This window comes from Pseudorca crassidens, chromosome 17 (genome assembly GCF_039906515.1).
Source record: "Pseudorca crassidens isolate mPseCra1 chromosome 17, mPseCra1.hap1, whole genome shotgun sequence".
NCBI lineage: Eukaryota > Metazoa > Chordata > Mammalia > Artiodactyla > Delphinidae > Pseudorca > Pseudorca crassidens.
Window position 1 is genome coordinate 4,279,297 of NC_090312.1, and position 23,072 is coordinate 4,302,368.

The 23,072-nt window shown below is 53.2% G+C and overlaps 1 protein-coding gene across 7 annotated transcripts in view; it reads left to right on the top strand.

The window, feature by feature from the left end:
- The window catches only part of TRAPPC9 (trafficking protein particle complex subunit 9), a 509,996-nt gene that overhangs the window by 389,917 nt on the left and 97,007 nt on the right, over positions 1 to 23,072 (top strand). For all 7 annotated transcript variants that reach the window (XM_067712818.1, XM_067712816.1, XM_067712820.1 and 4 more), the window contains 2 exons: positions 1,231 to 1,383; positions 14,029 to 14,120. In XM_067712818.1, the coding sequence (XP_067568919.1) occupies positions 1,231 to 1,383; positions 14,029 to 14,120 (245 nt within the window). The remainder of the gene's footprint in view (positions 1 to 1,230; positions 1,384 to 14,028; positions 14,121 to 23,072) is intronic.

Below are 23,072 nucleotides of genomic sequence, written 5' to 3' on the forward strand. Positions count from 1 at the left end.
CACGGCTCCCTCCCACTGGTGCAGGGCCCGTCCCTATCCTTTTGTCTCTGTTTATTCTTTTTTCTTTTTCCCTACCCAGGTACGTGGGGAGTTTCTTGCCTTTTGGGAGGTCTGAGGTCTTCTGCCAGCGTTCAGTAGGTGTTCTGTAGGAGTTGTTCCACGTGTAGATGTATTTCTGATGTATCTGTGGGGAGGAAGGTGATCTCCGCGTCTTACTGTTCCGTCGTCTTCCCCTAGATCCAGGGAAGGATCTTAATTCACTCATTCATTTCTTCTCTGAACCGGTTACTCCAGTGTGCCCGGCAGGCTTTTTTCCAGGCCTGGGAAACACTGGTAAACAAGACAAGAGGATCTCTGCCCTCAAGGAGCTGAATTTTGGTAGGATTGATAGACAGTTAACAAATCCAGAAGTAAATATTTACAGCTCATGGTAAATGCTATTGCAGAAATAGGTTGAATGCCGCAGTGGAGAATGGGGTGAGGGGAGGGATGAGATGGAAAGCTGCTGTGGAGAGGTGGGCTGGGAAGGCCTTTCTTAAGCTCAAATCTAAAGGATGAAAGCCTCCAGCTGTGCCAAGGGTCAGGAGAAGAACATTCCCATGTGGGGAGCTGTGGGCACAAAGACTAAGGGAGGAAGAGCCTGGTGTGTTCTGGAAACTGCCAGAAGGTTGCGAGTGCGGGACACAGCAGCAGTGTGGGAGGCTCTGTAGAGGATGTTGTACTTGCGCCGAGACCTGAAGGGAGGGTGGGGTCCTGGGCTCAGGGGCTGGAAGTGGGCAGGTGGGGAGCTGTGCGACTGGCGGAGCACTCGGCGTGTGTGAGCAAGTCCATCTGGCCAAGGGTGAAGTGCAGCGCGGCAGGCAGGGCTCTGATGACGAGGCTGCAGTTCCCCCTGGCTTTTGGGGGCCCAGGGGTAAGTGGTTGCCAGGTCGCCCCTCTGTGATTTTTCCCTTGCTTCCTCTCTGCCTTACCCTATTCCAGAATTCAGATTTCCTTCTGGGGTTGGACATTCTGACTGTGTCTTCCGTGCTAAACGGTGTTGAGCCAGCTCTGAAGCTGGTACTACCCTGGGAGTCAATTATTTCATTTTCTTGGAGTGAATCGGTTGTGAATTACTAACGATAATGATTCATTATCCTGTCTCATGCTGGCATGGGCTGCTTTTCCAGCAGCCCACAGAAGAAATTGCCCTCCTGATTAATTCTCTGCTCTGTTTCGCCCTTCTCTTAGAATGGCTATTCAAGTGGACAAGTTCAACTTTGAGAGTTTCCCAGAATCCCCTGGGGAGAAGGGGCAGTTTGCAAATTCCAAGGAGCTGGAGGAGGAGAGGCAGGAAGCCCGAGGCCTGGAGATCAACAGCAAGCTGGACATCCACTGGACCATCATATCCTTTTCCCGGTGCCCACCCCGACCTGCGGATCCCTGAGGAGGACCCCAGGGGGGTCAGCTGTTGAGCGCTAGCCACAGATAACTCACAAACGGCATGGCAGGGAGATAAGGACCAAAGAGTGGGCATTTTCTCACCCTTCCACCACGCCCAGGGCCCCACGAGTGAAGTACAGGTTCAGGATGAGGAAAGGCCTCCTTGGGGCCGGAGCTGCTCTCACTTGGATCACGTGTTTCCTGTCAGCGTTGAGATCTGTGTTAGTGACCGGTTCTAACGGCCACCTATCAACGCTGGGCTTGGGGTCGGGAGGTTCCACATAGTGACAGCTGAACACAGGATACGATTGTTGGGGAAACTGAAATCAGGCTGTACAGCTCAGCAAGGCACGCAGATGCCATTTTGCAAAGCCTGGGGTGGGGGCATTAGGAGGACTGCACAAAAAAGATGGTTTCATAAAATGAGTGGCCCTGCCTTGAGTTTCCGATCAGTGCCTGGCTCGTGGTAGACGCTCGGCTGGGTGAGTGGGGCTCTGGAGAAAACTCAGGTTCACTTATCTATTGACGTGTTTTTTCCAGCAGTCTTTACTCGGTGCCTGCCTTGGGTTGGGTATGCGGCAAGTGGCCTGAGGGACTGCAGTGCGCAGGCGGGGCTTCATGGGGTTGCCCGGTCCCAAAGAGCGTGTGCGTCATCTGAGGATTAAACGGACTGCTGGGGAGCAGGGACAGAGCGTTATGCCAACTGCTGTGAGGTTCAGAGGATGAAGCTGCCGGGGGTAGGGCAGTCAGGGGCGGCTTCACAGAGGGGGTGTCGCCACGGCGGGCTTTTTAAGGGTGAGTAGAAGTTTATCAAGGGGACAGGGGTGGGAGATGCCCCACAGTTCGCACGGTGCGAGAGGATGGCTCGCTCAGGGTGTCTCCCAGGAAGAGGCAACTCTGATGGGAATGTCTGTTGATTACCTTGTTCACACACTGGTTCTGCGGAAGTGGGATAGTCACAGGCTGTTGTGTGGGCTCGTCGCCCTGGATTCTGGAAGCAACCTTAGGCTGCAGGAGGCACAGCTTCCAGGACCGAGGCAAGTTCCTTTGCACCAGCTAACGTGAATCTGGGCTTGGTAGACAAGACCCCTGTCTCCGAGGGGCTTGTGACAGATAAAGCGCTGTAGATGGAAGGCTTTGAGAACCAGACGCCAAAAACTAGAGCGCTCAGGGGCTCACGGAGGGAACCTGGCATGCATGGTGGAGCTAGGCGTTTGTCTTCTGTACAGAGAGAAGTGAAAAGGTGGGGGGCCGCGGGAGGTGCCCTTCCCTCGGTGACCCCACTTCTCAGCAGAGTCAGGGTATAGTCAGCCGGCGCTGCTTGAGTGAGCAGAGTGTCGTAGCATGGAGGAAGGTGGCACCCACGCCGCGCCCCAGGCTCGCTGCATCCGTCACCTCTGTCAACTGTTCACACCTCTCTGGTCGGCGCCTCTCACGGTCCGCTGGGGAAACGGGATCTCAGCAGGGTGAGCTGACTAACCCTGAGTCCAGCCAGGAAGTGGTGCGGCCAAGGACGCACCCAGGGGGGGTGGCCGGCGGCAAAGCGCTTCCCCGCCAGGCCAGGTCCCCATGGGGAGCGTGGTGAAGGTGCTCATATCCTGGGGTGGGGAGGGGGCGGGGGGCGGGCGGTCGTAAAAGGAGGCCATTAGCGCTCAGTCCTGGCGTCTACGTCCTGGCACGAGCCAGGAGGGTCCTTTCTGGGCCTTGGGTTGCGGAGGCTCCGCACCTCCTGCGTGGAGCCACGCTGCGTCCTGGAGGCTTGGCTTCGTGCAGGGGCTCGTGCAGAGCCAGGCAGGCCTGGCTGGCACCCGTGGAGGAGGGGCACTGTGCTCGGGCACCCGGTGGGAAGGGTTCATCCTTCTGCGGGGTCTCATTCTGGGACTGGGGGGGCCCTGCCTCCCCAAGTTTCACGGAGACTGGGCCTCACTGGGAGCCAGGGCGCACGGCAGCACCTGTGAGTGTCATTTCCTGGGTGCTGCCCCCAGGGGTCCCACATGGTCCTCGGCACCGCTCAACAGCTCCCAGGGCGTTTCTCACCACGTCTTACTGATGCAGCTGCCTCTGAGTTCCTGCAGAAAACGGGGAGGAGCCAGCCCTGAACCCCCCGGCCTGCTTGAGCCCACAGTCCTTGCCTTCTAACGGGGTTATATTGACCATCAAAACTCTGAACGTGCTTTGAAAACTATTGAAAACGTACTAAAATGTCTTTGGGTTTCTCTCGTTTTAGCCTTGATTCTTTCAAGAAGCTGACTTCCCTATTTTGTGTTCGATTAATAATTCATGCTGCAAATCCTTATTGAATGCCTACCATGTGCCAGACACACCTGTCTCCTAGTTTAGGGATTGGAAGACTGTCACCAAAGGCGAATTTGAGTGAAGAGAATTAGCATTAAGGACATTCCCTCTCTCCCCACTTCCCCTCCTATCTGGTAATGACATCTGGCATGGGATGGATAGCAGACTTTTGCTATTGTAAATCTAAATTCAAGCAGATGGAAAGACCAAAGATTGAATTGGCTAATTATTTCATTATGCATTTTAATATTTTCTCAATATTTAGACTTCACAAAAAATTTGAGCCTAGTTTGACACCCACCGTAGTAATAAAAATGGCCCGTATGTGGCACGTAAGGCTGGACAGACGTGTTTTAAAGGAAACTGTGGCTCTTGCGGTAGGTGTGTGCACACCTGTCTGGGTCATATCTGCAACATCCAGATACGTGGCAGGGACACCGGGAGCTCCAGACCTACTCTGCACCTGGCTAACAGCCTGTACGTATGCTGTTTCCGTGTGCTGAGCCCTGGAGACGCCCCCAGTCTGTGGGAGGGGCAGACGCAGAGACGGACACTCACGGTGCAGCCCGGGAGGGCTGAGACAGCTTTCCTGCGGTAAGGACCGGCAGGCCTGGAGTATTCTAAGCACATTCCTGACACACACTGGGGACCTGAGTCGTCCCCTGTGACTGGTTGTACAGAATGCAGTCTGGGGCAGCAGGGGCCAGGTGTCTCTCAGGCTGTGCGGAGCAGTCGGGCTGCCCTGCCTGCCTCCTTGCCCCCTTCCCTCCTCCCCTCCCTTCCTGAAGACGAGGGGCCTCCTCCTTCAGGTCCTGCCCGCAGCAGCCTGTGAGCATCGACCTCCAGGGCTCTCCAGCAGAGCCCAGCCTCCCTGCAGGCCGTGAAGATCTGTCCCTCCCAGTACAACCCAGCCGAGCTTTCAGGTCCCTCCTCTCGTCTGACCTCCCCCGCCACTCTGTGAAAGATGCAGGGCAGACTTTATTTTTATTTTTACTTTTTAATTTATATTTCATTTTAGTGTAGTTGATTCACAATGTTGTGCTAATTTCTGCTGTACAGCAAAGTGACTCAGTTATACACGTATATTCATTCTTTTGTATATTCTTTTCCACTATGGTTTACCCCAGGATATTGAGTATAGCTCCCTGTGCTGCACAGTAGGACCTTGTCGTCTGTTCATTCTGTATGTAACAGTTTGCATCTAGTAACCCCACACTCCCAGTCCGTCCCTCCCCCCCTTATAATAAAGGGCGGGCTTTATTACAAGGAGCCTGGTAACTGGCCGAGAGCCAACACAGTCCACGGGTCCCCGCAGGCTGCCCGGTGGGTCAGGAGACCCACCTCTGCAGGGACAGGGTGACCTCATGTGGAGGAGGTGGTGGAGGGCACCTGGCCATCCAGGGGCAGTGAGCACCAGGGGCCTAGTGGTGTTTTCAGCCCTGGCGCTCACTGGTTCTGAGGTGGGGTTTACACGCTGGCCCCGCCAAATGAGCTCATGAATTGAATACTGCTTGTTTCCCTTAGATTTACGATACCTGTCTCTTTTCTGTTTATCACTTCCATCATCATCACTGCTGTGAAAACCGCCGCTTGCACGGCTCCTGTGTGTCAGTTACTTAGTGTGTTGTCTGCGGGGCTGGGGAAGGGATGCCGGGCAGCGGAGCTGGACGTGGGACCGGCAGGCGCTCTGCCCCCGCCTCACCCCTCCCTGCCAGCCGCTGGGTCTCAGCCTAACCCCTCTGTTTCCCGTTCCTCCCAGTGTAGTGGGGGGAGGTGACGGTACCGCGAGGAGCCCTGTTGTGTGGCGCCTGCAGGACCAGCGCCCTCCCCGCCATCAGGCTTGCCCCCGTCACACCTGGGGCTCTCCTGTCCTTGCGCTTCGATCCTTATTCCGCCCAGGACGAAGGACTCCTCACAGAGACCTGTCCTGAAGCCCGCCCTCCTCCCTTGCCTATGCCTTGTGCCACCTCAGCCTGGTGACTTTGAAAGGGAATGCCCTCCTGAGTGCGTCCATCTCGCGGGAGGAGCTTGCCTGGGGGTGATGTCGGTGGGGCTCCTGGGGGCGGGGAGGGGCGGCCTGCACAGAGAGGCCTGTCCGCGCTTTCCGGATAAACACGCCCTTGCTTTCCATTCTTCTTCTTTGAACCTTCTTCTTCCCTCCAGCTGCCACTGTTGGACCATTGTTACTGAAATTGGGAAACCTTAATACAGCCAGCTCTCCCGGAACTCTGTCAGTAGCAGGTAGTAGCCCCCGCATGTGACCCAGTGACCGTGTGCATTTGCCTTTGGGCTGGGACCAAAGATGCTGCATCGTTGGGGGCCGGAGCCCTGGCTCCGAAGGCCTGGCTCTGCTGTCTCCTGCGTCCAGCAGGGAGGTGGTGACCTGTCAGGCCCGTGTGTCCATCCGTTCAGCACCATGACGACCCCTGGTCCGGGTTGCCGGTTGCCGCTAGGGTCAGTTCTAACAGTTGTATCTGCCCTTCTGATCCCGTACCAGGTGCCAGACGGGATATTAGCACTTTCCCTCAAACCTACAAAACAGGTAATACCTACCCCTTTTTAAGAAGTAAATAAGTTGTTATAAAGCAGAAATTAACACACCATTGTAAAGCAATTATACCCCAAAAAAGATGTTTAAAAAAAAACAAAAAACTGTATGACCTAACCTAAAAAAAAAAAAAAAGAAGAAGTAAATAAGTAAATTTTGGAAATTAAGTAACTCACCTGAGATGGTGCTGGGAGCTGGAGAGCCAGGATCCCAGAACGCGTGTTATTTTCCTGTTGGCTGAAGTCAACCTGAAGTGAGGCCTCACCCTCGTGGTGCCGTCACGGCCCCTGACCCTAGGGTGTGTCAGTACAGGGGACACGCTTCCTGCTGGAAGACCCGGCGCTGCTCAGGCGACCCGGCCTCAGGTGAGGCTTCTCCTGGACAAGGGACGCTGGGCCAGACCTCCCCCACGACTGTCCCCTGGCATCCTCACCTCCACCTCTGCTGGGGCCTGCCTGAAAGGGGCTGGGTTGGCAGTTCTGACAATCACCCAGAGCGTCTGGTTTGGGGACGTATGGAAGCTGACCATATCTGTTTTCACTTTCCACGGTAATTCAGAGACGGAGGAACAAGCATCAGCATTGAAGCAGGTGCGGGTCGTCCTTTATGGTTGGCCTCACGTGTTCCATCTTCCACGGAGCCCTCTCTGCCCCCTCTGCCATCTGGCCCTGGCTGGAACTGCCCCTCCTCTGGGGTCCTGCAATTCTCAGTGCTTAACTCTCGTTTGGAATACTGCTTACAGAGCACAGGAAAGTTTGTTTTCTTCCCAGGACTGTCTCCCTTGCCAGGCTGTGCTGTTCTTGAGGTCAGGTGGTGTCAGCAGCTATTTCCTGATGACCTGCGATGTGCTGCGGTTTGCGCCCAGCGCCGGGGACACTGCGGTGAGCAAGATGGTGTGTGGACTCTGCCCGATGGGGCCCGAGCGCGTGCTCTCTTCCCCGCCCCGGTGCTGCCTGGAATCCTTCCATGTAGCTACTGGAACCTTTTGGTGACTCAGTGGTTTCCATTTGATTGACGCAGCCGATGGTCACCAGCTTGGTTGCACTACGCTGAGTGCTGTGATGAACGTAGGAAGGGAGTTTGCAACCAGCAAGATTCGTCTGAGTGGAAGCCCGTCTCCATTTCCAGGGGGCAGCCCTGCGCAGGCTGTCTGCGGTGGAAACAGATGCGGGAGACGCTAGGAGCAAGCTTGTTGTCAGCGCCCCTTCTCGCTTTCCTCGTTTTTGTTGCAAATCTCTCTTCAGAGAGCATTTCAGGGTTTGCTGAGATGCTTGCTGACCTGTTAGAATCCAACCCCATATAGGTTTCCTGACAAGGACTGGGTGCCCAGCTCAGCTGATCCCCACGAAGCTGGCGGCCTGGACCATCTGGGCTGAGTCTCTGCCAGGTGGTCTGGTCTGGTAAGCACGCATCTCCCGCCTTCTGTCTGGAGATCGTTTGTAACCATCTGGCTGCTTTGAGGGTGAGGCAGAGGCTCAAGGACCCCAGTGGTACAGTGGGCCTTAGGTGCCGAAGAATCAGCAGCCCGGAGTGGGGGCTGGAATGTCTTCGGGGGACACAGAGGGCACAGAGTCCTTAATAACTGGGAAGGGGAGTGTGGCCGTTCTCTTGAGAGCACGGCTGCGCCCCCGAGGGGCTGCCTTCCCAGGGCTGACCCGGGCCGTGCCGCTGATGGTGCCGTGTTTGGCCTCACAGACACCAGTGGCCCTCTATAAATTCCAGAAGCGCAGCAGCGGCTGTGACGTCTGTCATCAGTCTGTACTTGGGGTCAACCCTGTAAGACTCTAGGCACGACGTCCTCAGTTTGGTTGGTCACCACCAGGACAGGCCACCTGGCATACGGCCACACCTGGCTTCTCAGCTTCCGAGACCGCATCCCCGCCAGTGAGGAGAATTTGCCGATAGCCAAGCCCTCCTCCCTTTAGAGACTGAGGCAGAGCGTTCGCTGTTTGCACCGGATTGCCTGAGATGGCCTCTCAGCCTCTCTAACTGGCTGCTGGCTAACTCTCACAGATGCTTCTGATGGAGCTCCGTCTTCTCATTCCCTGAGAGAAGTTAAGTATTTTTAGATAAGACTCCTTTAAAACAGTGCACTAGGTTTTTCTGATAGTCATGTTAGGAGAGAGAGTTCTAGCTAAATGAATTTTAATACAAGTAGCTCCCTTTATCGGTACAGCTGATTCCTTGTTCATCTTCAGTAACATGCAGGGTTGCATCTTGTATTTGTCTTTAGGGAGTGAGTGTTTATAGCTGTGGATAATCACTTGGTTAGGCCTTTAATCCTCATAGTGGGGAAGCCACGCCAGCCCAAGAGAAGCGTTGCTCCCGACCCTCGATGTAAAGTTGCCCTGGCCCTTTAGCCTTCAGGGGACGGAGGGAGTGAGGTGGGAGGGACACATATTTGATTCTTGACTCCCCCGAACCCAAATATGTATACCTTGAAGTTACTCTGAATGGAATCAGGGTTTGGCTCACAGAGCGCAGATTTCAGGTTTCGCCGGCTCACGAGAGTGGGGAAGGACTTTTCCCTAGTGTGCAAAGCAAAGTTCCCAATCTGTGTGTGTGTGTGTGTGTGTGTGTGTGTGTGAGAGAGAGAGAGAGCGCACACGTGCACACGAGTCAACGTGCAGCGTGTTCATGTGGTTGGGTGCACGCTGGGCTTTTACACGTTCTGTGTACTTCCGGCATGACAATTATTGTGAGCATGTGTATCTTATATAATAGAATCATAAAATTACAGAGCTTAAGTAACAGCTAACACCTTATGGCACTTACTAGATGCCAGCACTGTTCTGAGCAATTTACCTAGATTTACTCAGTTTTTACAAAAACCCTGTGAAGTAGTTTTTATCCACAGTCCACAGATGAGAAACCTGAGGTCCTGTGAGTTTACCTAACTTGTTCCGGGTCACCCAGCTAGTAAGTGGCAGAGCTTGGGTTCTCATCCAGCTGCCTGGCTTCAGAGTCTGTGCTCTTATTAGCTCTGTGTTGGGCAAAAGAGCGGAAGAGCATCTGGTCTCTGCCAGGGCCTTCAAGTTATCCCCATTTTTCAGATGAAGCCAAAGAGATGTCGCGTTCCTCGGGCACGCTGCTGATTGGCACACCTACCCCACAGGGCTCTCTCCATGTTGCCTGCCCTCCATCCTCTGACTCGACTGTTCTCCCCCCGCAAGACCTGCAGCCCCGAACCGCGTGCAGACTCTCCCTGGCAGTTCGTGGCGCTGTCCAGGGAGCTGAGCCCAGACACTGGCGGCCCTGCTGGGATGAGAACAGCCCAGCATCAGCATTCTCAAAGTTCGTGAAGCAAATCGGAGGACAGAGTCATGGGAAAGAGCCTCATTAATCACCCAAAGCAGCCTTTCCATTAGCGTAATTTCTAGTTGTGACAATTTGCTAATTGATTTGAGCTGAAGTGGGGCTGGGCTAAGTCCCTGCACCTGGGGTTATCACTCCAGCGCTGGCACATGGGGCGCAGACAACCCATCTTCCTGGCGGGGGTGGTGCCAAGGTGCAGGCCTGCTCCTCAACGAGCTCCCCACTCCGGAACGCTCACCTGGGGGCCCGTTTAGAAACATCTGCATCCGCAGCTCTCACGGGCTGGGTCTCAGTAGACCGCTTATGACAACCGGGTGTTCAGAGCACGGTGCTGCACTCTCCTGTGAGAGGACCCAGGCCTGCCACCCGCCAGGCTGCACATTCCCCAAGGGAAGAGCTGACTGAACAGTCATTTCTTCTAGAGCATCAGGCTGGGTCCTGGTAAACTTCAGTCCCATACACACAGGCAGGATCTCAAAAACTGCTCCGTGGTTTTAAACGGTCCTTTGATTGCAGTGCATGACTGAATATTTCACCGCTAACGGGCTAGCAGAAAATGAAAGGGAAGGTATTTTATTAACTTTCTGCATTTTCCTAGCATCTGGCGTTGTTTTTAAGATTTGGAAGCAAATATCCATGGTTCCCAAGACTCGTAGAAGATTAACTGAGACAATGTGCATGAAAACATTTGTAAACAAAAAGGCTCTGCACAAATATTGATTAATTAAATGTAATTAACAATGATGGGTGACTAATAATACTACGGTATCATCCTTGCACAATAGGCTGGGCTTCTTAAAAGTAGGCAGGATCTCACCTGGTGGGTCTTCTCGTCCCCAGCAGCTACCACAGCCCACGCTGTAGGTATTGATACCCTGATGTGAATCCAGGCCCACCCCCGGCAGGGAGGAGCTCTGCACCTGGAGCTGAAGGGCTAAATTGGATCCTCCCTTCCTGGCTGTGTGGCTTAACATCCCCGAAGGGGTTTCCTCAACCTGAGGTTGCTGTGAGCACTGTGTGAGATGCCCCTTAGGTAAGTAGGTGCTCAGTGAGAAGCCCTGAGCATTGATGGAGCACCTCCTGTGTGCCAGGCGCAGTGCCACTGACCAGGGGCACGTCCCTTACTCTCCTGGGTTTGGAGCCACAAGCAGCCCTCTGAAGTCTGTCTTACTGGTTTGCAAAAATGAGCGGCCAAGCAGTCGTGACGGCAGAGCCGGCGGCTCATCAGCCCGGCAGGTTTGAGTCAGGGATGGCAGTGAGCAAGGGCCAGCCCGCACTGCGAGGCTCGCCACCTCTGAGAGGCGTGAGTGGAGTGCGGTGGCTCCGGGGAGCTCAGCCGTGGCTTTGAGGCAGGAAGTGGCAGGCGCAGGGGGCGCTGTGAGAGGGATGCGTGGCTCCTTGCGGGGAGCCAGAAGCTGCCTGTGGGAGGCTCCAGAGGCAGAACGAATGTGAGTTGGATGCACTGAGCTGGGCACTTGAGTTTTCTTACGTTCCAGGCGCACAGGGGTTGTCGATGATCATTACTTGAGGGTGTGGCTAGGAGACTTGCAAAGCCTGGTTGGCACCCACAGTGGTCTACATTCCCCCTGCTGCAGTGTCACCACCCCTGCCCTCCTAAGGGACAGGAGTATATCTTGGGGGCAAGAACCCATCGGCTGACCTGGAAACTTAATTGCTGCGTCCCAGGTGACTAGGAAGGGTTTGAAGGGGGGAGACAGGTACTTCAGCACCACGGAGAGCTCCCCGTGGGCCTCCCTCAGGGCTGGAGGAAAGAGGCTGGCCACCACGCGCCATGCTGGGAGCAGGCGGTGACTCTGCCTCTGACAGTGCTGGGGTCCTGGCCGGGCCCCGGCCCTGTGCACAGAGGATCCTCGTTTGTCCGGTGGGGATCACGGGTCCTGGCTTCCAGGTTTATTGTGAGGAATCGATACTGTGTTCATAGTAAAGTGTCTGAAAGTGTGGGCTGCAGTGTGGGCTCCAGGGTCAGATGGCCTCAATCCTACCACTTCCTAGCCGTGTCTGCTTTCTTGTTATCCCCATGGGCCTGAGTTTTAAAAATCTCTGCAATGGAAATAACAGTCCCTATTTTAAACCCACCACATACTCAATTTGAAAATAGTATTAAATTGAGAAGATACATGTTAAACACTTAGCACACAGCCTCTCTCATGGGACTCGCTTTGGAAATACTCCTTCTAGCAGAAATAATGATAGGAATTATTGTCCTCATCATCATTCTCTGTTGACCTCTTGCCCCCAACGCCAGAGTCCATGTGTTTAGGAAAGAGAAGCCGCTGCCATGTCCACTGTCCTCGCTATAACATTGTAACCTGGGCTCTAAAAGTGGCTGATAGAGCATCTGCATAGCTGACTGGTCAGCCAGGGTTGCATTCCTGTGTCCAGGCTCAGACACAAGACTGCTTTGGTGGCTCGTGGGGCTGAAGGGGAGGGGATGTGTGTGCAGGTAACTGGCTTTACTAGCTCAGCTGTATAATTTTATGGCTCATGTCCGAATACGGAAATATGCTATTGGAATGGTTTCCAAAGCCCCAGTGCCATTTGGCAACTTTGAAATTACTCACATCCTAACTTGCTCTTCTCACTAATCATTTCAAAGGCTCCTCATCCTGGCCATGTTTGTTAGGCACTCTTTCTGTTCTTCAAGCACCGGGGTGCGATCAGCCTCAAAAGCCTGGCATGATTTTTTTTTTTTTTAACAAGAGGGAGTAATATGCCATATTCTGAAGTCTTAATTTCATACAAGTGAAAATAACCCCCAGAGAGAGTCAGGAAAGAAAACAGAAAGAAACACACACACAGATGTGGCCCCTGCACCGCTTACCTGGGATGTTGACTCATGCCAGCATTCATTTAGTCATCAGCCAGTGTTCATGGAGCGGCCACGATGATGCAGACACTGTTCCAGGCCCCAGAATGAGGGCTCTGCCCTCGCCCAGCGGACAGGCGAGTGATGAAGCCAGACGATGGAAGACACACACATCTAGTGAGGGCTGCCGAGGGGATGCCGAGAGCCTTCGGAGCAGAGACAGTTCAGAGAGGCCTTCCTGGAGGAAGTGAGGTCTGCGGTAAGGGTTAAGGTATGAGTACAGTGAGGAGCGGGAAGAGGCAGGGAAAAGCATTTCCAGGCAAAGAGCACAGAAGGTGGAGGGTATGGAGTTCTGAGAGAGCACACTGTGTTTTGGAAGAATTGAAACAGGGCCAAGGCAGCCAAAGCAGGACCCGGGGCTGGAGAGGCAGGTGGGCGGTGCTCCTGAGCGTCCTGGACGCCAGCAGCTTGGCCTGTGCCCGGCCTGAGGCCCGTTGCCGCGTGCGGCCAGCTGGCTCTCCTGAGCAGCCCTCTTGTCTGAACGGCTCTCCGCGGATGCTCGGCTGGGCTGTTTGAGGGCTGGGTGTCCCTCTCTGGCAGGAGGGACCCGGGAGCTCTGGCCTTCATTCCCTCGGGGCCTTGGCACCCCTCGCTCCCTGCCCCAGCCCGTTCTACTCTGCCTGTGTGGCTTTATCCCGACCCGGCTGTCCTCGGGCTGGGCAAGTGCAACGGTCTGTTCCTATATTGTCATCTTTGTTGGAATGTGAGCCTCTCAAGTTCAAGGTTCACGTCCAGTCATTTCAGTGTCCTCAGTGCTTCTCACCATGCCTGTCTTGTTTCAGACACACTCTGTGTTTGTTGAATGCAATTAACTTGCTAATGGAAGAAAGTAATGGGATTTTCCCCCACTTCCTCAGTCACTAGAGAATGTCAGGAATGACGTTCTTCCCTTTTGATTGCAACCTAAGTACTGGGGCTTTAATGTATGTAGGAAAAGGGAGAGAGGTTTATAGATCTCTCTCTGAGGACCACACTGGCTGTTTAACATTAGCACCTTGGACACGTCTGTTTTCTGCCTTTCTAAACCTAATTTCTTCATCCACCGATACTTGCTGAGAGGCCGTATGACTTCCTCGATTATGAACTCGCGTGAGTCCGTTTGTAATAATATGTGTAATTACATCAAGATGTATAACAGGGCAGACGTGAAACTGGCATGAAACCAACACGTGCAGAGAGACGCACTTGGTTGTATTGAACAGTCAGCCACAGTTTGCATCCTTTTTAGGAAAAACAACCTTCCCTCTTCTTTTATTTCCCCCAGCAAGAATAGCTGTTGGATTGAAATTATCCCAGTGGATTTCCCTTCTTCACGTAACAGCTCAATTTACCAGATCTGGGGGAGGGGAGGGGGAGGGGGGAGAGGCCCTTGCCACATTTACGTACCTGTTTCCCACACACTCAGGTGATATCTTGTGGTTGGTTACACCATCCCTGGAGAGCAGGGGGACGGTCACCTGCCGTGGGAGGTTTCCCGTCTGGGAGTCTGTGGAGAAACTTCTAGAACTTCTCCCCCTGGCCCGGGACTCGGAGGCAGCGGAGTTTTCCTTAACGCGGCTCACCCCTCTCTGAAGCGCACAGGTGAGGCGAGTGTGGAAGGACTCCTGAGCCAGCTGGTCCTGGAGCATCTGCAGCTGGCCCCTCTCCTGTGGGGTGAGTACCACTCGTCACCTCGGGGGCATGCGCTCCTTTTCTCAGAATGCGCAGGCTCGCGCTTGGCAGTGTGTGCGGACGTCACAGAGAGCCGTGGGGGGGAGGGAAGCTCACCGCTGGGCCGGCCTCTGCGTGTCTACCGAGCTCTGCCCGGGCACAGCCTCGTGAACGGGCTCGCTGCCCTCTGAGCACAGGTGTGGCAGTGACGTGGAGGGGCCCTCGGTGTCCATTCGCTGCGGAGTCTGCCGTCCTCCGTGGGGGCACTTGGTGTCCGCATGGGCGTGTCTTCTGCAGATGTTTCTGCATCTCCCGTGATGAGGGTGGTGCGCGGGAGCGAGGCTGCCGTTAGCTCGTCTCTCCCGGACTAGCTCGGACAGTTTGTTTGGTAAACACCCTAACTCAGCCTGGCGCTCAGCCCGTGAGCGATCGCCCTGAGGTGGTACTTCGAAAAAGGCATTTGAACGTTCGCTGCCCGTTGCACCTGGAACTCTCACCCCAGTCTCTGCCTTCCTAAATAGCGGCGAAACAATTTTGTTGAGAAACAAAGTAAATGTAGAATTTTTGTTGAAGTAGGAGTCTTTATTATCCTCTGGAAATGATTCCATCATGTAATCTATGTTGGGTCAGATGCAAACAATCTTGTACGTGTACCTTCTTCTCTTTACCCCAGAAACCATTGTAAATTAGTATCTGGTATTTCATCTGCTTAATTAATTAGCTTGACCTCCCCCTTTGGCATGCTAGACACACAGGAAAATTATCCCAGGGGTCTGAAGAGAACAGGCCTTCCTCCTGGCGTTCCTGCACTTCCCCTTCAGTTTGTGAGAGCCCCTCGCGCTGCCGGGGGGCTGCCCACTCTGCTGGGCTCCCTACTCCCGCCCGTGAAGGTTGTTGGGAGTCCTGTGAGGGGCGCTGACACGGCAGCCGTGAGTGGACTGTGTGCTGCACCGGGGGCTCCTTCCGTGGAAGCCGCCGCCTCGCTGGTCCAGCCCGAGTGGAAGGAGGCGGGCGGTGTTTCTGCGGAATGTGTCACTGCTTGCACCTCTGGGGGTGTCCCTCACTTTCCTAGTTTGGAATGTCTTGTCTCTTGATGACCCGGGCTCAGCCAGCTACTGCCACCGTTATGTGGCAGCTGAGGAGGATCAGACTCCCAGCCCCAACCAGCCCGAGGAAACACAGTGACACAAAACTTGCATTAAGGCATCATGTCAGTCAGAAGAAATTCCCCAAGGCCTCGGCAGTCTGGGAGTGAGCCCTGGAGGGTCTGACTCATTCCAGAGATTGGGGGTGGGGAGGGTACATTGGGAGAGGTCAGAGGCCCTTGCTGGATTTGCACTGGTCTCCTTGCAGGTGTTTTCCTTGTCGTGTGTCACATGCATACCAGTGTGTTGGCAAATAATGCAAGTATTAAAAGATTTTATCCTGGAGAAGATGCATGACGTTTTAAACAATAATACCAGGACCTGAAAGGCGTTTCTGCCAGGAGGTCTCACTGGCAGTGTCCGCGGTGCCAGGCAGCTCGGGGCTGAGCTTTTGGGCTCCCAGCAGCATCCCCGGCAGCCCAGTTCCTGTCCTTGAGGCATCCACGGTCTCCAGAAACAGTGCGTAGTATTTTCCTGTTCAGAGTGTCATTTAACTATTACCATATCTGGCTGCTTCCAAGGAACATCCTTAGGTAGACTTTCCTGACTTAGATCAGTTTCCTAGCTTTAGAGTTATCAAGTCAAAAGACGTGCGCGTATTTAAGGCTCTTGAGCTGTTCTGTCAAGTGACTGTGTGACTCTTGGTCATTGATCATGACATGGGCATTGTGGGAGTCTGGGTTTCTCGGGTGACTTTCTCACCCTCTTGTGAACGCAGTTCCAGGGTAGTGGCCCGTGAGGGAAGGCGGTGAGTTTCGTCTGCTTCCCTCCTGCCCCAGGCTGGCCTCCCCGGCCCACCGTGCGTGGGGTGGGGTCTTCATCCCTGGCCTCAGCACACGTCACCTCCTACCCTCACTGTCCCCTCTGCAGTGGAGCCGACATCTTGGAGCCACCAGCTCCTCACCCCATAACTTGGGCTGTCCTCCTGGTTCTTCAAAGGCAGCTTTCCACACCCTGGACTCTTGACCCTTCCACTAGCTCACTTCATGAAAGCAATATATTCTCACTGTAGAAAGCCAGGGGAAATCAGAAAAGTTGGATAGAGAAAAATTACCCTTTTCCCACATCCCCCCCCCCAAAACAGTCTCTACTTCATTTCATTTGTGTGCATTTCTAAGTCTTTTTCCTGTCCCCCAACTTAAATTTTGTTCATAGAGATGATCATACTGTAGTACTTCTGTGTCCTTTTTTATACTTGACAAAACATAAGTATTTCCCATGTTATAAACATGTCTTAACACATGCTGTTTAAGTCCTCACCGTAATTTCATCAAATGGATACAAGATAACTTAGTACCTGCTCTGGTGTTTGGCTGTTTCTGTTTTTTGGAGGTGTTTGTTGTTATGTAAGTTACTTGCATTGGCTGTACGTAGAGCTTTCTCTGTGTTTTGGGGTCATTCCCTCAGCAAGGATACCCTGAAATTGTTAATACTCTAGGGGGTGGCAGCAGAGAGCACAGCCGTCAGGTTTGCTGCGTGATGGTGGTTACATCACGTGCCACAGGCAGACCTGTGGATGGCACAAACCCACCACGGGTCTCAGTCCTGTCTGCTGCTTCCTCATGGGGCAACTTCTGTGGACGAGTCAGCAAGTTCTCTGGGCCTGGGTTTCTTATTTGTAAACTGGAGATGCTGAGGGCCCCAAATCCTGGGCGAAGGTTTGAAGAGATGCCTGTGACCTTGCGAGAGTGCGTTCCTTCCCTCTCAGTGGGGATGTGGGCCTGGGGCGGTGGGGACCACCAGGACTGATGCTGTGTGGTGGTCGAGGAGGAAAGGAAGCTAGATTCTGGGGTGGATCCAGGACTGCATGCGTTCTTTCTGCGGAGCATCCCAAGGCAAGGCAGGACCGGACAGGACAGAGCCGCGGCAGGGCTGGGGAGGGGCCTGGGACGGGACCCCGAGTCGGCTGCCTCCTGTCTCTGTCCATCCGGGAGCAAAACTGCGAGCTGGGGAGGCTGCACCTCCGGGTGGGAAGACGAGGCTGGGAGGGTGACAGAGCCCTCTGGGTGAAGAGTGGGCTTCCTGACGGCCTGCTTCGAGGTCCAGTTCCAGTCGTTTCCATGGATACTGGGTGGTGGTGACTAATGGGCTAAGCCGTTTCCCATGATGATTTGATCGTCCCACGGCTGTGCCCCTTCTCCCTTCTTCAGCTGACAGCTGAAGCTTTCCTCTTCATAGCTTCGTGGTGCCTGGTCTGTCCTGTCCTTCATCCACAGCCAGTGAATACCAGTCAGGTGTTGGCTCCATCTTGGAGGGGATGCTTTCAGTGCACAGCCTCCAGATCATCACCGAGCAAAGCCCCAGGTCCAGGGCCGAGCTGTGATGTGTGGGCAGCACTTGTAGGCACGAGGGTAACGCCTGTCAGGGAAGCAGCGGCCACATGATGCCTCGTGTGAGGTCACCCACTGCCCACCCTCACATTTGGGGAGCGTGACGCCAAACTCTCCGTGTGGTTCGTCCGAGCCGCACGAGTCTTGAGGTCATGATTACTGTCCCCCTTTTACAAATAAGGAAACAGACTCATGGGGTTTTTGTTGCTTCAAGTTATGTGGAATACGTAGGTTCTTGGATTGAAGGATTTGTCCATCTGCACCAGGCACTGTCCCAGGTGCTGGGGACACAGAGGTAAGTTAGACTTGATCCCGGCCTTCCAGACACTCCTGGTCCGATGCAGGCAGGGGGCCCAGGTCACTCAGCAGACCGTCCCCATGTAGCCTGGTGCGCTTGCCAGGTGGAAGCTTGGCAGGTGTCCTGGACGTGGAGGCCAGAGGCAGCCCTGGACCCCGACACTGACCACCTGGTCAGTCTCAGAGGAGCCAGCACTGTGCTTGGGATGAGGCACACAGCCCGCGGAACCAACGGAGCTCACGGGCCTCCCTGGGGACAGAACCACCTGGAAGGCGCTATGGGTTCATCACGTCTGCGCGTTGCTCCGTCTACGTCAGTGGCCCCTTCTGCACTCTGCAGCTCCGTTCTGGAGTCTGCATCCCGGCGCGCCAGGCAGCCAGACTGTCCTGTGCCTGCGGTCGGGCTGCATCCCGCCCTCCTGGGACTCTGCGGGGAGACGCGGCCCAAGTGCTGCAAAATGTCATTTCATCAAACTGGGTGACGTGGAGGCCTTGGTGGGGGAGACGGTTAGTTTGTTTCTAGCGTGAGATTCGTGAGGACCGATAGCAATGCTTGTATCTTGGGTGCGTGTGGCGCAGGCCTCCCTGGCAGGTGAGCTGCCCGTGGGCACCCGCCTCCTTCCCAGGGAGCTTAGCAATGGCGCTGGGCTGTGGATTTCTCCCCCACAGGCTACGTCTCCAGACAGCTGCTCCCGGGCCAGGGTTAGCACTCAGGCCCACGGACCAGGCTGGGTCTGCTGGGCCAGGTGAATCGGGTGGTTTTGGTGAGTCCCAGCGGCTGGTCAGCCTGGTCTGAGGACCCCGCCCTGAGGCCCAGCTGTGGTGAATGGCCATCTGATCTGAGGCCCAGCTGGCCTGGCAATGGGTGCAGGGAAGCCAAGGGGCTGAGTCACCGTCCCTTTGGCACCTTTGCCAAATATATATATATGTATGTAAATTGATTTTAAAAAAAAGGAAAAATAATTTATACAGGATATAAAAAAGGAAGGAAAAAAGCTGAAAACAAAAAGCCCATCTAAAATGTATGGACACCAAGGGGGGAAAACGCGGCGGGGTGGGTGCTGGTGTGCTGAATTGTGACATTGGGATTGACGTGTATACACGGATGTGTATAAGATGGAGGACTAATAAGAACCTGCTGTGTAAACAAACAAGCAAACAAAACAACTAATACTAAACTTTCTTTGGGTTATTTGTATGGAAATATGTTAATATAAATGTGTCAGACATTACATGAAATTTCTAAATATCTTATATGTTCTGGTGTAATGTTGTAGGTCATGATTCTAGTTATTACTTTAAAATGTGTATCTCAGAAATAACTAAAAACAAAACAACAACAACAACAACACAAAAACCCATACAAAGAAAAAGCCCCAGGCCATGATCCCCCGCCGGGGAATGACCCTGTGGGACCAGCCAGTCCCCTCCTGCCCTTTCGTTGGTGGGTGGCAGCCCTGCCCTGGGCCCCTCCGTGCCAGGCCTGTTCTGTGAGCTGCCTTCCCCCTCCTCGCAGCCACTGAAGGCAGGCACCGCTGTCTGTCCGGAGCCCCGAGAGCCTCGGCTGTGCTGGGCCCTCCGGCGCCCCAGAGCCTGTTCCTGCCCTTCTGCAGCACCTCTCCTCTCTCCTCTCCCCTCCCACCACCCGCTCGACCCTGCCCCCCATTCTTCTATTTGGTCCCAAGCATTCTAGTTTTAAAAGCACGTTTGGGAGCCTGCTTTATTGTGATCATCTTTCCCAAAAGAATAGCTGCATTTGGGGAGCATTTACTGCATGCAGCGTGTCCAATAACTCTGTCAGCTCATTTATTCTTCATAACTACCTGCTGGAATAAGCATTATTCTATGTTTTATGGAAGAAACTGCTGAGTGAAAAGATTCCATGACTGGTCCCCCAAACTGCTATTCCTGCCCCCAATCTGCTTCCTGCGACCTGGGGTCCTCCCTGCAGCCCAAGTGACCATCCCAAACGTGACCCCCCCAAACGTGACCCCGATGATGTCACTCTTAAACACTTAAAACAATTCCTTGGCTCCCATTATCACTGAGGATGGACGGGAGCGTCCTTAATGAGGCTTAGAAGTCCCTCCCCAACCAGCACGCCTGCCCCTCCAGCCTCCGTCCCCTGTCTCTCTGGGCTCTCCCAGCGCCATCCTCCCCGAGGTGTGCACCCCGGGCTCCCTCCGCTGCTCTCCCTTCTGCCAGGAAGTTGCCCTCTCTTCCAGGCCTGTTTCCCTGTGCCCTGTGATTTCTCCTAGTCCTGTCTTTCCTTCTTCGGTCCTCCTGGGAAGCCTTGCTTGCTGCCCACACCTCCATGCTGTCACACCCCACCACCGAGCTGCACGTCCTCCTTTGTGTCCCCTCCTCAAGTTCTCGTGGCCTGTAGATGGTGTCCGCCACTCCCAGTGAGCACCCTGGGAACAGACCGCATTGACCGCACCCGCCGGGTCTGGATGTTTGCTGACCGCGTGGAAGAATCGGTGGATGAAGGCCATCCTCCTCACAGGGTCAAGGCCATCCAAGTCCTAGTCCTTAGACGTCCTCCTTCCACATGACTTAAATGCACATGACTTCCGTGGTGACGTGCCCAGGTACACTTAGGCAATCCCTTCTGGCTGGCTATTAATGGTTTCCAGTTTTTCCATTCATAAGACTAAGGTGGACATTCTTGGCATCTGCCCTTCTGCCCCCGGGTCAGTCCCAGAGGGCCAGTGTCCAGGGCAGGGTTACTGGTGCTTTGTGAAGGCATTGCATGCTTGTGGCCAGCTTGGCCTCCAGGGCGGCCGTACTGATCCACACTCCCCCTGGCAAGGAGAAAACGAATTCACCACGGTCACTCTGGATCCTCTGTGACGCAGCAGCCGGGAGGGCCAGCTCCACCCCAGGCGTGAGGGGCCAGGCTGAGTGAGGCCCAGCCCTGCCCTTGTCCTACCCCCGTGCCAGGAACCCAGGCAGCCTGAGTTGGAGTTTGCTTCTGGGGCCCAAGAGTCAGAACAGGGGTTCTGGTCCTGGGCCAGAGGGTATGTCTCTCTGAGCCAGGTCCCTGGAGAAAGCTCAAGGACAAAGGACAGCATGTAAACCAGGTGGACTGAGTTTCCCTCAGTCCCCAGCTCCTCCAGCTGAAATCACTGTGCTGGACCCCTCAGCGCTCTGCTTAGACATCCTCCCGTCCCGGCAGGAAGCCTTCGCCTCTCGAGTTCCCACCCCACGTTGTCTTTGCCTATTCACTTGTCTGTCTTGCTCCCGAGACTGGGAGCTCCGTGTGGGCAGGTTAAAGGAGGTGCTCAGTAAGCTTCCTGCATCCGATTGAGAGGGACTTGGCCTGGGGGGAACAGGTGCACATACCAGACCTGCAGCCTCTGGCCTCAGGGACAGGGGTCGTGGGCGCCCAGGGAGGCCCACGCCTGCGACTGCCTTGGGGCCCCTTTCCTCGGAGGGAAGGTGACAGGTGGACCTGGAAGCAGTGGCGTGAGGGTGCTGTGGAGAAGGGGGTCCTGCCCAGCCTGGGAGCTGGCCGATTCCCACCAGCTCTGCTGTGGGTGTTCGTTGTTACTCTGGCCTCCAGTGAAGGCCATGGGAGATGCTTCGTCCTTCTCTTTCTACAAAGGGGGGCCGAGAGGCTTTCCATGATGGGAAGGACTACTGCCCCAAAATGGATCCTCTGTGTGGCATGCGGTCAGTGTTAGTGTGATTTGCTTATTTTGTGAAGATAAAACGTGCACAAACTGTGTATTTTCCTCCTCGGGTACCACGGGAGAGCTTCCTGCCACTTTCCCTTCTTACTTAATGACATAGGCTGGGTCCAGCCCCATTCCATATTGCACGCAGAGCTGCCACAGTCTTCTTAACCACAGCGTGAGATGTATCATAATTTATTTACTCTGTATCTTTTGATGGGCCCTTAGTAATCTTTTGCTATTATAAATGTGGTAGCAACAAATACCCTTGTAAGTATGCCAGTCCTCCCAGGAGTGAGTCAAGCTGGAAGATACTTATTTAAATTTAACAATCTCTTTAAAAACAAACAAAAAAACAAAAACTTTGTTTTTGTACCATACTCAGACTTTCCTCATTTAGAGTACATTTTTAAAAAATTCTCTTAATGCTTTCATGGGCTCGGCTGTTTTAACATTTAAATCTTTTATTTATCTGGAATTTATTAAGGTGTGAAGAGTGAGGCATGGATCCACCTTTTCTTTTTCCAGAAAGCTATCTAGTTATCCCCAAGTCACTTAATAAATGATCTATCTTCACTAATAAGCAATGCCATTTTCTCATATGTTTAGGAAAATCTTGGGATTCTCTTCCATTAATCTATCCATGGGCCAGTATCACCCTTGTAAGTATATTATGGGTTTACAATATATTTTAATATTTACTTGGGTAATCCTCTTCAATGTCATTTTCTTACATTCATTCGTTTGTTTATTTAAATATTGTGGTCAAAGCACATAATACAAATTTGCCATCTTAACCATTTTTAAGTGTACATTTCAGTAGTTGTAAGTGTATTTGTATTATTATGCCAAAGATCTGTAGAATTTTTTTATCTTGTAAAATCAGCCCTATGCCCATTACACATCTTTCATATTTATTTGTATGACTTCAGAAAGAGCTTGTATAGCTCATTTTGTTAAAAAAGAAAACTTATATAGGTATTTAACTGCCTCTTTAATGGAGGGTTTTTTCCCTGTTTTTGCTTCCTCTTTTATATAAGTTTGCTTCTTCTTCTTGTTTAAGTGAGCTAACACATGATCTACTTTCTTCATTAATTCTATCTCCCTTCTCTTTTCTAATTCAGTGATTCTTCTGTCATTATTAGTTTCTCCTTTCTGCCTTATTTGGGCTTATTATATTATTTTTTCCCTCACTTACTGGGTTGGGCATTTAATTCATTCATTTAGATTGTTCTATTATTGGTATAGTTTTATGGGGCTATGAATTTTCCTATGATTACTGCTTTAACCACATTCTGGCATTTACATTTTTCATGTTTGATATTTTTAGGCATTCTGCGATTCTAGTTTGTTTCATCTTTATCCTAAGAGTTGTTTAAAACATAGTTTTTTGCTTGTTTGTTTTTTCTCATTTTGTTATGACTTTCTAATGTAACAGCAGTGGAATCACTTCAGTACTATTCTCACCTCTTAGAATTTACTGAGATTAGTTAGTTTACTAGTTAG